The sequence below is a fragment of the Embiotoca jacksoni genome, unplaced genomic scaffold (genome assembly GCF_022577435.1).
Source record: "Embiotoca jacksoni isolate LCO1_2020_lvr unplaced genomic scaffold, fEmbJac1.0.p SCAF_15, whole genome shotgun sequence".
NCBI lineage: Eukaryota > Metazoa > Chordata > Actinopteri > Embiotocidae > Embiotoca > Embiotoca jacksoni.
This window is the reverse complement of record NW_027185285.1, coordinates 6354316-6368079: the sequence shown is the minus strand read 5'-3', so window position 1 is coordinate 6368079 and position 13764 is coordinate 6354316. Positions and strand designations below refer to the sequence as shown.

The 13764-nt window shown below is 40.4% G+C and overlaps 1 protein-coding gene and 1 non-coding gene across 2 annotated transcripts; one reads left to right on the top strand and one right to left on the bottom strand.

Moving 5' to 3' along the window:
* The first annotated feature begins 2436 nt into the window (after nucleotides 1–2436).
* On the top strand, nucleotides 2437–12464 carry sdr42e2 (short chain dehydrogenase/reductase family 42E, member 2). The gene is made up of 11 exons (XM_069148523.1): nucleotides 2437–2946; nucleotides 4161–4256; nucleotides 5013–5070; nucleotides 6203–6321; nucleotides 6511–6586; nucleotides 7729–7811; nucleotides 8738–8875; nucleotides 9032–9097; nucleotides 9726–9789; nucleotides 9881–9954; nucleotides 12046–12464. The coding sequence occupies exons 1-11, from the start codon at nucleotides 2473–2475 to the stop codon at nucleotides 12292–12294; spliced, it is 1497 nt and encodes a 498-aa protein (XP_069004624.1). The 5' UTR covers nucleotides 2437–2472; the 3' UTR covers nucleotides 12295–12464.
* A 723-nt stretch (nucleotides 12465–13187) lies between these two features.
* On the bottom strand, nucleotides 13188–13269 carry trnal-uag (transfer RNA leucine (anticodon UAG)). The gene has a single exon. It is a non-coding gene; the product is annotated as a tRNA-Leu (tRNA).
* Nucleotides 13270–13764: the final 495 nt, after the last annotated feature.

Sequence of the window (13764 nt, the reverse complement as noted above, 5' to 3'; positions counted from 1 at the left end):
TGCTAAATAAAACATGAAGCCTCTATTTCTGTCCTCCAAAAAACCCGTGCTCAGGAAGGGACTGCTGCTGTTGCTGTTTACCTGGCCTGTTGTCATGTCCGAGATGCATCTTCATTTGTTGCCTTTGTTGAGTTTCAATGACCTCACTTTTTTCTTCAATAGAAATTCTGTTATACAATATATATATATATATATATATATATATTTTTTTTTTACAGATATGCAATCAAAGCTTCATTTAAAAATCCTCACTATCTTTTTCACTCTGTCTTACAATTTAATATGGAGTTCAGCTTACCGTCAATGGTGCTACTTTCTAATGACTCTCCCATTATAAAGCTTTAAAAACTCTAATATCGTGTTTACAGGCAGCCCAATCCCAACAAATCCCCAGTAAGTCTGTTTGGATTTCTCTTATTCTAAATGTTTTAAACACAACATTTGTTCATATACTAAGAGATTAAGTGAGAATTACTGTACATTTGACTGTAAATGACTTTTTGGCAGAAAAGAAGTAGGCCTAAATATCTTTGTTCATGTATAGCGTTCTTCACAACAAATATAAGTAATGTAACTAACGTTGATTTGATAACATCCCTTATGGATCATTCTTGATTTCTGAGACCTTTCATCAAACATGCAGTCCCAGTTTGTGGCAAAGGGAAGAGTTACATACAGCAGTAGTTAATGTGAAAGAATATGAATAATAATGGTTAAATTGAATTATCAAACCCTACATCTATAATGTCAACTCAGGTATAAGATATTAATAAAAACAGCTTTTGGCTTTTCAGGTTGTGAAAAATATGGTTTAGCTCGCCAAACCATTTGACCTCGGACCTTTTAGAAAACAATTGAAGAGGCTTTGGACTAAAACCCACTTGAACCGATAAAAACGTAATGGATAAAAAAAAAAAAAAAAGAAGAAGTAATTTCTTAAATAGTCAAACTTCATTAATTAGTACAAACCGATGTGCTCATGGAGTATTAACATGTAGGCTATAACTATTATTACAGAATAGAAAAGCACCAAATGGAGGGATTTATTTTACAAATCTCCAAACTGTTTTCTTTAATAAAACTTTTTACACTTATAAGCCTTAGCTTCTTAAAATAATGTAGATTTAGTGTGGATTTACATGTATAATTTGTAAGAAAAAGATAAGACAAACATGAATCACTCTAAATATTTAACCTTCAACTACTTTTTGAAAGTTATTTAGAGTTAATTATGACTAAACTGAAGTGTTATGTGTAACTACACCGCCAAACTTGGATACATCGTCTGAGTCTGTGAACAGATTCTCTGAACAAATGATAACGTGCTTCTGGCCCCCGAAGAAATTATAAACCACCTGAAGCTCCCATAAGATACCTTCATGCTGATTCTGTTGCTGCTTGTCCAGCTGATGGTGATCCTGCACGCTGAATCCAGACATTACGGTAAGATATCTCCAGGGAACGGTGCAGGTGACTGACAGGTGAGAGAGGTAACGCGTCGGGAGGGACTAAAGTGAAGACTGCATTATTTCATGAGCCAACCCGGCACAGGTATGGATGTAAGAGGACGAAAGCAGCAATAGGTAAGTTAATAAATGAGTGGGACTATTCAGTATCTGTAAAGTGTCTGGTGTGGGCATGATCGGATCTGCGTTTGCATCCGTTTGAGTGCTACATTTCTAATGAGCACATTCGTTTTGGAATTAAAAAAAACCCAACAGGTTTTGCATAATTTGACATGTGGCCTCTGGGTCATAAAGTTTATTACTGAGGACAATCTGTGACACTTTGTTAATCCTTGAAACATATTTGAGTGTACATGACCTTAAAATAGAGTGATCATTTTTCATGTGGGTGATGTAAAATATAGACGAATGATGTATGCAAATTTAGACTTTATGACTTTAAAATGCATGTTATATTGGCTATCAGGCTTTTTTAAAATTATTATTATTCAGTAGTTGAATCTTAACTCTGCTGTCACGCCACATTGACATTTTATTTTGAAAATATGCTTTTATATTCTAAAGCGATCTTATTTGTCTTACAGTTTGACAAGAAGGCATTTGTGCTCCTATTTTTAGAAAGCGAGAAAGTAAGAAACAGCAGTTAAATGCAAGACAAAACAAACATGCTGAGTCAACATTTGGTGGCTCTTTTTGTATAGTGTGAGTAAATGGGAAATCATTATAAAGTCCATAACAATAATAAATACATGTACTATTATTGTTATTAAAGTAGTGGCAATGAGACAGGAAATAAGTCACTGTATGGGTAATATCTAACCCAGCTATAGAGTTAATTACACTCACTTGATTTTTGTCAAATTAAATAACCATTGAAGATCCTGGGTTCAAGGATAAAACCCAGCACTTGAGTCAAACTACACCAGCACTTGTTCTGTCCCAAAGTAGCTCAGGGGTGGGGGTTTGGATTGTTTTTTAAGTCAGCGACTTCAGCATAACGTCAACAATGACTAACCAATATTTCTCCTCCTACAATCTTTCAGGATATATGGAGCTGTGTGGTCCCAACATGAGTGAGAGTGGAGGCTCTCTGTGCCAGGTGAAGCAGCTTCCCTGCCACAGTGTCCCCCTTTGTCGCCTACAGGCCAGTGGACACCACATGCACAACCTCCCCCACCTCACCCACCAGCCGTGGGTCAACCATCCAGCTCCAGCGGTCGCCTCCAGCCCGGCCATACGGCACAGGGCAAACGGAGCCACAGTGGCTACCTGCAGCAGCCCGGAGTGTGTGGCCACCCGACTGGGAGAGGAGGCGTCTCTGGCCCGGGGCGTCTCCACGGGGAAGGTGGTGGTGACAGGAGGAGGGGGATACTTTGGCTTCAGGCTGGGGAGAGAACTGGCCATTAAGGGGTTGTCGGTGATCCTTCTGGACATGAACAAGCCTCCATGTGATATTCCTGATGGAGCAACCTTCTATCAGGTGACAGTGGAGAGGAGAACCGACAAACTTTATCCTTGTTTTTATATTCATCCATTTTTGTTATCCTCAAATTTTTCCCATAACTTTGATATGAATGAGAAATTGTAATACCAGACAATTCTCTCTTGGAGTTGTACAGTACATCCAATGATTGTTGGCGGTGATTATTCAGCTACAGAAGTGGAGTTATTGTTTGACTTCATCTAGCATTTTGTCGGCTACAATAACAATGGAAGAGTTTCAAAAATGTTCACGAGTTAGACGCCTCACTTCATGGTGACAAAGATCCATCTTGAGTAAAGGTCGAACACCTGCCTTGTGATTTGATTGATGAACAAAACTGCCAAACCACACTTTTGTCTCTTTTTTGGATCTTTCTCTCTCCAGAACCATAAAATGTTATAGGTGCAATACATCCTCCCTTCACATAGGTTTATTAAAAAACAAATCTTCATTTAATTTCCCCCAGTTCTATACATTATAAGATGAAGCTAACCCTATATTTCATATAGATTAATAGTCCAATTACGTTTTCCTTACACAGGGAAATAAGACCTAAATCTCTGATTTAGAATCTTGTTTTGGTCTCAGTAAGCTATTTTGGCCTTTTCCCCACCCAATATTAATTACATTTTTAATTTGTTTTGTTACATATTTTCCTGTGCAAACAACAACAAAAAACTCACTTGCAGACCGATACTGACATATTCAGAGTGATAAAACATTACTTCTCTTAAAGTGAAAAGCAGTGCCATGAAGCGCGCAGCAATTAAATAGTTTATGTTTCACTCATAACTTACACGGCTCTGCGCATACCCGAAGATCAGCTCTAGTATTTCCTTGCGTCAGTGTATCTCTCCGGTTAGCATGCATGCTGGCTGGAAACAGACACAGGTGAGTGATCTGTCTCAGAGCGCCAGCTGCTGACCGGGTCAGAGAGGGTGGAGACATGACTCAGGTTTCACCTGCAGGTCTCTTGGCACACTTATCTTAATTATAAGTCCTATCATGAGTTTTGTCATTGAATCACACATGCCACGTGTTGATAAAACACTCTTTAAATGGTAAAAAGTGAAATACTGTAGAACAACACTGCTCGTCTCCATCTGTCTCCTCTGGTGGATGAGTCTTATTCTACATATGTAGCTGTCAAAATCAAGATAAATGTCCTCAGATTGATGAACTGATGGTGGTTCTCCTTCCTTCTGTTACAGAGTGACATTCGTGACTACTCTTCCCTCTATAAAGTGTGCGAAGGGGTCGACTGCATATTCCACACAGCGTCTTATGGCATGTCCGGACCAGAACAGGTGACTTTACTTACTGTCTTTTTCAACACCTAAACATTCAAACAAAAGTCAGAACAGAAAATTGCGTTCAGTCAAACCTTGTGATGGAACGGCGTTGTTTTCCATGTTAAGTTTACAGTGTAAAATATTGAGAGACACCTGAGAGACAAGCTTCAAAATTTTTGATAAATCATCCTTGCAGCCAGCCCTCCAACGGCCGGTTGTTTGTCCCAACCTGAATTTGCATTGCAGGAAATACGCAAATGACTTACGGGGTAGTTTTTATGGGAGGACAGTCCCCCGGCAGCATAACTTACCATACCATACTTTCCAAACTTAGTTTATCTTAGAAATAATTAGCTAATCTGCAGGACAAGATGTACCAGAGGTACATAGCCTATGTAAATAGGTGGAGTTCCCCTGATCTTTGACACGGGAATCATTCTGCTTCGTTGTCTAAAACAAATGCCGTGATCCAGGGATAAACCTCCCTGCTGAATCCCTTTTGCGCTCCATCAATGAAGCAAAAAACACACCTCACTACACTCAGTCCTTTGTTTGGTTGCCTGCTGTTTTTTGTTTGTGTGAGAGGGAGAGCAAGTAGTCATGATATAAACTGTTAACCAACATGACAGGATTTTGTTTTCCCCTGTTATCCTCATTTGGCCCTCAGTGAGATGTATGTTTAGCTCATTAGTGCACAGCGGTGAAAATAAGGGCCTGTGAAAAAGGGTGTAGTTAAGAGGTGACATTTTTTCCTTGTTGACTGGCTTCCAGCTGAGGAAAGAGCAGGTGGAGTCAGTCAACGTTGGAGGGACCAATAATGTCATAAACGGTAAGAACATGTGCAACAATTCATCCAAGCTTTTCACATACACTGTGATAAATTAAACACAGAAAATACCTATTGGTTAGCACTGCTGAGAAGGTTGAAGTGTAATAGAGTACAGTTAGCCTATTAAGTATTCATAACTATTTCAATGACTTTATCCAAGTAAAGTAACATATTACATTTTGTAAACTTTTTAGTTACTTAAAACATTTTTTAAACAGGACAATATGCTGAAAAGTTCTAAAAACTAAACGTAACCTGGGCGGCCTGCAACCTTGTGAAACCTCACCACAGTACTTAGCACGGATTACTGTCAAAACTTTATTCAAATACCTTTATAACCTGAATTAAGATTGAAATATTTTGATTTTAGAGCTCTACCACCTAAACAAAATTGATTGCAGTGAAGGAAAAATGTTTCCAGAACCTCAAACCAAGTCTACATTCAGGTCAACTGAGTGATGATAGAAGTATCAACAGGGTTGGCTACCGCTCACCATGTTTTCTCACTGTTTCCTGCATGATTCTTTTTTAAATATCTCTTTGTCTTATCCAGTCACCGTTCCCGCTGGCTACAGCAATACACATACACATAAATACTAACAAGAACAAGAATCTAAATTTGAGCTCCTACTGCCAAATGAATGGCGCTTGTCTAGACATAGACAGAGGTCAGCGAAAAGATGCAAAGCAACCAAATTAATATTATACTCTACATACAAGCCTTTTACCGAAAACAATATTTTAAGATATTAACGCCTTTGTAATCTCCAACATCTTAAATAGTCACTGTAATTCAATTATGTTTTTTCAGAGTAACAGATTCAAATTGCATTTATTTTTGTAATTTAATTACGTAATTTACATGTAACTCGTCACTCCCCAACACTGTTGCTGAGAGGGCACTTGGTATTGTGATGCGAAAAATGATATGTCACTAGTTTGGTTTTTAATTCAGATTTGTATATCTAATTTTGTTAAAGATTTTTTTTAAATTTTTTTATATGTTTACAAGTTTGATTTCATATTGTGAAGTCAGGAAAAGTTTTTTTCAATCTGCACACCAGCACGAACCACCCTGGTATTCTTACTATACCAGCATTCATATATTCTTGTGTGATCTGCTCTCTGTCAGTGTGTAAGGAGAGGAGCATCCCCAGGCTGGTGTACACCAGCACCATCAACGTGGTGTTTGCAGGGAAACCAATTGGGGATGGTGATGAGGCTTCGGTGCCATATGTGCCCCCTGATGTGGTAAATAAATAAATTAGACTCTCAATGGCAAACTACATCAGCAGAGAGTTTAATGTTCACGCCACTGATGCGAGATTTAAACAAAAAACTTCTGTCATGCCAAAGATAGATGTTTGATTCTGGTTTGACTGGGTATGCCAACAATGAGACGTATGAAACTATAAAGCAGCATGTTTCTTTCTGTTCCAGCACATCGACCACTACTCCAGAACTAAAGCGATTGCAGAGCAGATGGTCCTCTCAGCCAACGGATGCTCCCTGAAAGGTGTGAAACGATTAGCGTGTGTAATGACAACGTAATCGCAGAATTACACGAAACAGGTGCATTCAGTTGGAGATTGCAACCCTGCTTTTGTTTCACCGTAAAAATGGGTTCAAAAGATTGAGAGAGAGAGAGAGACCGAGGCAGTGGTTGCCATGGAGACTCCGTGTGCAATACAATACACAATACCGCAGTGTTGCCAGTTTAAATTTAGAGCTGGACCGAACGGTACCATGACAGAGCAGCAGTCACTTGATGTCTCAAAAACACACACACACACATGCAGTATTCATGCATATACTATATATGTACATATTAGCAGTCTTCTAATACATTATCATGGGTTTTATGTTCCACCGTGTGGTTTATGTGAAAAGGTGTGATGCATCTCATTTTGTCCTGCGGTGTAACCCTGCACCCGGTCAGTGACCTTCACCTTACACACTTAATTAAGCTTAAAGCGCGGTTCCGTCTCATCACATACTGCAGGTTAAAGTTCACCTGTGTGCTGCAGTAGGACTTTTTTTTTTTATAACGCTGTCTCAGGCGAGACATGGCGGCACAAAGGCACCTCAGCAGTGGTGGAAAGTAAAAAAAAAAGTACAAGCACTGGACTCGTTTGCTGCTGTAGTCCTACTCTCCAGTGGGAAATATTGTTCTTTTAATCCACTGACTGAAGCTTATATCAACAAAGAACACGCGTTGTTCTTCTTCTTCACGTCCATATTACGTCTCTCACTGATGCATCAGTGTTAAGTTTCTAATAGTATCATAAAACTCCGCTCGCAGAAGCCATTTTGCTACGGAGCGTTTACCTTTAATGCTTCAAGTATATTTAGCTGACAGTACATTTACTTAAGTATGTGTGAGGAGGCAGGGCCTTGATTTGTAATTGGCTATTTTTTACATATTTGTAGTATTGCTGCTTTGATTGGAGTAAAAGATCTGCGCACTTCTTCCACCACTGCTCCTAAGGGATGAGTTATGTTAATAATAGTTAGCATGGTCTGATACATTGATGTGTCTGATGCACAGTGAGAAAAGAGCAGCATGCTGACCACTGCCGAAGTTTGTCGTTGTTTTGTAATGTGACTTTCCCCAAAAACTGCAGAAATTCAGTGCGGCTTTGATGTTGTCTTCTGAAGGTGGAGGCCTGCTGCGGACCTGCGTCTTGCGGCCATGTGGCATCTATGGACCAGAGGAGAGGAGACACCTTCATAGAGTGATGGTGAGGAACTGATGCAAACAAAACATACGTGGCGTCTTCTGATAATGATGAATGCTATTCTGTGTTGGCACTGGAAAAGGAAAAGCCCATCTTGCGGTATGTCAAGCCTCCCTGGCAGAGTGTGCTCCTGTCTGAAGAGTTTACATTATTGATGGAGCTCTCCCGGCATCCAGTTACAGCCCCTTTTTCAGTCCAGTCTTTCCTCTACAAACGCAGCAGTCGGTGCAATCTGGTGAAGGGCTGCATGCATTTGGTTATGTTCTGGTTTTTTTTTTGTCAGCCAGGTGGCCAAGAACACTGATTTATGATATTGTGAAGGTTGCCTTTGACTTTACCCACTAGTCTGGAGTTAATGTTTGCAAAAAAAAAAAATAATATATGTTTCATCCAAAAATGACAAATTGTGTGTATTTATCATTCCGAAACATACCATACGTTTTGATACAGGAAAACTGACAGTTAAAAATACGTCTGTACAAATCTTTAGTCACAAATCATCCTCAATTTTATGGCTAAACAGTTCTGGGGTGTCAAAATATTGTTTTACTACCCAAAATACAGCAGAATATTAAAGAAATAAAACTATAATACAAGTTCTTTCTGCAAATTGGCGTTGTTTTTCATTCAGAGAATAATCATGTTTAATGTAGTCTTAGTCAGGCTTCTCTAGTTTCTGGGTGTGAAAACCCCTCTTTGGTGGTGTGTTCAAACACCGTCTTCTTTTCAATTAGGATGTGAGGATGGCTTGCTAACAAGAAACAAGCCCTGGATGTTGTAAAAAGGACAACATGATGGATATTAAAATGCTTTTCAAAAGACAACTTAACTTTAACAAATGTTGTCTGCCATAGATGAATTATTACAGGCACGCAACTCCACGCACAAACTGTTTACCAATTGTCCTTCACCTCCGTGTCTCTGTTCAGGTGAATGTGGAGCGTCGGTTGTTCAGTTTCAGGTTTGGCGACCCCCGGGCCAGGATGAACTGGGTACACGTAGATAACCTGGTGCTCGCCCACATGCTGGCAGCGGAGGCTCTCACGCTGAAGAGGAGCTGCGTCGCTGTGAGTCACACCGTCCATCTCAGCACAAACAGACAACATCCTCGATTCGTACGCCGTAAACCCGCAATGAAGACTTGCGTTGTGATTTAACTTAAATTCAAATATTATCAAGGGTTTCCTTTTTAAATGTTCATTTCTGTTTTGTTTTTTTTGCAGAGCGGACAGGCCTACTTCATTAATGATGGCGTTTCAGTCAATCTGTTTGAGTGGTTGACACCTTTGGTGGGTCGTTATCAAAGCACGTGCATGTTCTTTGTGTGTCTTTCTGTCAATGAATCCTACGAAAACACCAAAAAACAAGTTTTAATAGCTGCTCCTGCTAACATGTATTGTCAGTGAAGCTAATGTCACACATGCCTCATTATTCTGTGGCACAGACCTCCATTGTTGTCAAAAAAAAATACACACATGTAACACACTAATGTGTTATCCTGGGTGACATTTTTCTTCACTTTGATGAATATGGGCACAGGGGTTTAATTTGTGTCACATGAAATGAACCATCCCGCTGCTGTAAATACTCATAAACCAAATGTATATTAATCCACAGCTGAAAATAGTGCCCAACAAATGGACTCCTGTTTAAGCAACATTTGCTAAAGAACACAGTGCCCAGCTGTTTTATGAAACATCACAACATATTTGTGACCTTTATTTTAAAGATTTTCATTGTTAATGAATTTGAAAGTGCCACACACAGGGTAAGGAAATTAAGAACTGAAGCATAAGCAGAAGATTTGTTGGCTAAAATACTTATTTAGGCGGCTTTATTTGTAGTTTGATTGACAAGAGTTTAGTCTTTTGTTGAATTTGCTTTACCTTTTGTTTTGTATTTCTTTCTCTGAGGCAGTTTGAAAAGCTGGGCTGCAGCAGGCCGTTAATAAATCTGCCGGTTTCACTCGTCTATTCAGCAGGTAACTTCTCTCTTTTAGTGATCCTGTATGCCATATTTGTTTTAAGATCTAGTTAGTTGATACTAACACTGTGATGTTCTTCTGTTTCAAGCCATCCTGGTGGAATATTTGCACATGCTTCTGAGACCAGTGATAGAAGTGCCTCTTCTTTTTACCAGAAGTGAGGTAATTGTATTGTTTTGTCTCTTTAAACTTTCAATTTGAGAGTTGATATGAATTCTGGCGAACCAAGCAGAACCAGCTGAACTCTCCGTATTTGGTGCTCGGAAGAACGAGTCAAAAAGCAAAAATGGAAAGATTTGGTGACTCAGCTGCCCTGAAAGCTCCTAAAGCCATCTGACGTAGAATAAAAGGCAAGTAAAAGGCAAAAAGATGTGACTCCATACTGTTGAAAGTTACAGCACTGTGCAGGTCGGAGTGAACATATGTATGCATGTGCACCAGCCTAATTGAAAGTATGTGTCATGGAGTTTAGGTTACCTGCTCTCTGACGTGTGGATTCTTATTTAAGTCTCTCCCACCTTAGAAAAGACAGACTTCATTGGGGCAGGTATTTTTCTATCGGGCCCCTTCTGGCATGAGGGCAGTTGGCAGTGACACTGCTGGGGGAGGCCTTTCACGATGACGTCTTGAGAAGTCTCCGTCACGGCCTGTAAGGTCCTCATGAATGTGTGATGAGGCAGAAACCAAAGCTGAGCACCGTGGGCCTGCGCCTGGAGCTCATTCTGTCAGACAGCTGCTGGCCGGGGGGGGGGATCAATGATTGTCCTGTGAATAAAACATAAACTGCTGTGGGTCAGAACAGGAAGTTCAAGACAAAGTTTAAAGGAAGTGACCTCATCGCACTTGTTGTTGCTATGGTGAGCGGAGTTGGGGCAACCTCTCGTCTGGGCTCAAATGAACCTGCCAACTCTCAGGTTAAGATATTGCGTTTCTCCTCTTCCACGTCTGTAAACACGTGGAGGAAGACGCAATTTTACCCTACAGAGTGGCGCCTCAACCTTCAGTGATGAAATATATATTCCATAAATCCCACAGGCCAAAAACCACAATTAATCAATCATATTAACAGGTGTTGCCAGGTGATACAATCCCATAAATATAAATATAAAAATCTCGCCAGGGCACCAAATATGTATTGATCCGCAGCTGAAAATAGTTCCGAGCTGTTTACTTCTGCTTAATGTTTGCTAAAATTGACAGTGCCCAGCTGCTTTTGTAAATAACTGAACCTGTTTAAAAAAATAAAACTAGATATTTATGACATGTTTTCAAAGATTTACTTTGTTATAAAGAATAACGAGTGGCACAGGCAGTAATGGCTCTGGTACCGCCACGTTTTTATTGAGACGCCAGTCTTTATCTCAACACGCATATGTATGGATTAGCTCCACCTCGTCCAACTACAGCAGTAAAATGCTGTTTACAGATTGATGCATCAGGATAAACATTCATTGTTTAATGCTAACACTCTTAATCAAGTCATATTTTCAATGCAAATTTTTGCTCGTACTGGAGTATTTTCACATTGATATATTTTTTTACTTAAGGATCTAACTTCTTCCACCACATCCAGTCCACAGCTGGATGTTAGAAAGTTATCCCTAACACATAAGCAGCATCACAAACTGCATCCTTTTTTTGTATATCATGTGCCCCAAGGTAACGCCTGCGGCAGTGAAGGACTTCTTTTTTTTTTAATGCAGGTTTGTCAAGCAGGGTAAAACTGAAGGCATTAAGAGCTACCAGAGGAACACAGACAGTACGGTTGATTGTCAGGTCTAACAGGATGAGCAGGACTCAGCAGGTCTGTGGTTGTTTGCGTGTCCAACATACAGGTATGAATATATGACAGCTCGGCTGAGTCATACAGAAGAGCTCTAAAGATGTTTTTGTAAAAGGTGAGGCCTGATTGAAGCAGTTTTGCGTCGTAAGAGAAGAAGAAATGAATCATGTGGAAGGATGGAAAGCTGCAAACTGCTCCTCTGGTCTCACTGGTATCTGTTTGAACTCTTCTGTCAGTGTGTCTACTTCGCATGCAGACACTTTATCCCCTGGTGGTAAGAGGAGGCAGTAACTGGAGGCATCCGTCAGTCGCAGGTTATCAGGGTGTAAAACCAAGTTTGCCTAACTGAGGTTAATTTGAACCATTAGCCCGACAGAATGACCTCCAACTTGGACTTTCTGGCGTCTGCAGCTACAGAAGGGGCTACTGGAAATGATAAAACCTTATAAACGCCTCATTCTCCCTTGCAGGTCAGGAACATATCAGTGAGCCACACCTTCAAAATCGAGAAGGCCCGTCGAGACCTGGGTTTCTGTCCGAAGCCCTACAGCCTGGCAGACTCCGTGGAGCAATACCTGAAGTCCCGACAGTCTCGCTCCAGCTCCCGTCTCATCTGCCTCTCCTGGACCTCCAAGCTGCCCCGACACCTGGTCGTGCTGCTGCTGCTGGGTTTCAGCCTGGTGCTACTGATGTTCTCTTGCATACTCTGTCAGAACTAAACAATTTTCTCTGGACCCAACAGCTGCACTGTCAGCTGTCACAGGCTTTGCAATTTCAAATCAGATGCTTCATCTCTTTGTCAGAAAATTTCAAATGTTTCTTAGTTGTGGCAAAACTGTCTGATGTTAACTTCTTTCAAAGTGACAGTAAAAGTGACAAGTTGAGGATGAAACTGACCATATGCAATAAAATATGCTTTGAAAAGAAGTCTTCAGAATGTCAGGTTGTGTAATTTCTCTGTTTCAATTTTTTCAAAGACAGCAATTTCCCTTGGTCCTCTCCCTTTCTCCTTTTTGATGTTGGTGTATGCGTGTCTGATTTCAAAATGATTAAATTTCCAAGCGGCTGAAAGTATTAAACCTGAGTTATGTGAATATTACGGATTTCTCTACAGTTTGACGTTACTTTAAAGAAACAAATATCCAACTTTGTACTTAGTATATTTAAATTGTTGTTTACTGTATCTAAAGCATGCTTCCAGTTTGTATGATAAAGATTTGTTGTGATTTGCACATCTTTAGAATTTAATTACTATTGCACTAGTAATTTTGTACTCTTTTAGAAATAAAAGCATTAACAATGAATGAATGTAACGGCCATCTATGGCACATTCACTCCCTTGTTGTATTTATTTAGTTATTGATGGAAAGGCATAGTTGTTTTGTTGAAATATATTGAAATGTTAGGTTAAAAGCTGCCGCAAGAGGGCACTCTTTCACGGCTAAAGATTTTCCCAGCGACGTGTGAGTGATCTGTAGCATCAATAAGTGCCACGAACGTGTATTTTACTGTAAATGTCTAATGGATTGACTGTGGTTCCGTCTACTTGATAATGTGACTGCGTAGTCCATGTGTGTGCTGGCCGTCGACGGGTTCGTAAAACATAAGTATTTGGCAGCGGTGGGATTCGAACCCACGCCATCGAAATGACTGGAGCCTAAATCCAGCGCCTTAGACCACTCGGCCACGCTACCACGCCTTCCGCGCGTGACATTTAGATCTAAGTATTATCATTCTCCAGAGAGGAACCGTGCGAGGAAGGCTTTCTCTGTGAACACCTACAGGGAAGAATTCCCGCGCACCGGGGGGGGGGGGATTTATGACTGATGTCACACACATGAGTCAGCGGATGGGGATCATGCTGGAACGTAAATTGGCATTGAACAGCCTGCAGAAAGCAATGTGGTGATATTCTCTTGCCTCTGATACTGGATCAAACCGCATTTAGGTGTTGGCAGCCTTAAGCAACACTGTCTTACCTGTTAATTGGTGGAAACTAATGCCAGAACTGAATTGCCAATGTCATGCTGACTGAAATATGTATGTGTGCACTGTCTAGTCCGTACCATGACTTAGTTAAACATGCAAGTTTGTCTTGAAGTTGCTCTTATTACCTCAAAAGGCGATAACGAGTCTCTGTAGTTTCCTGTCTGTCCTCTCGGTCTGCTCCGTCTGAAAAAAATTAGGCC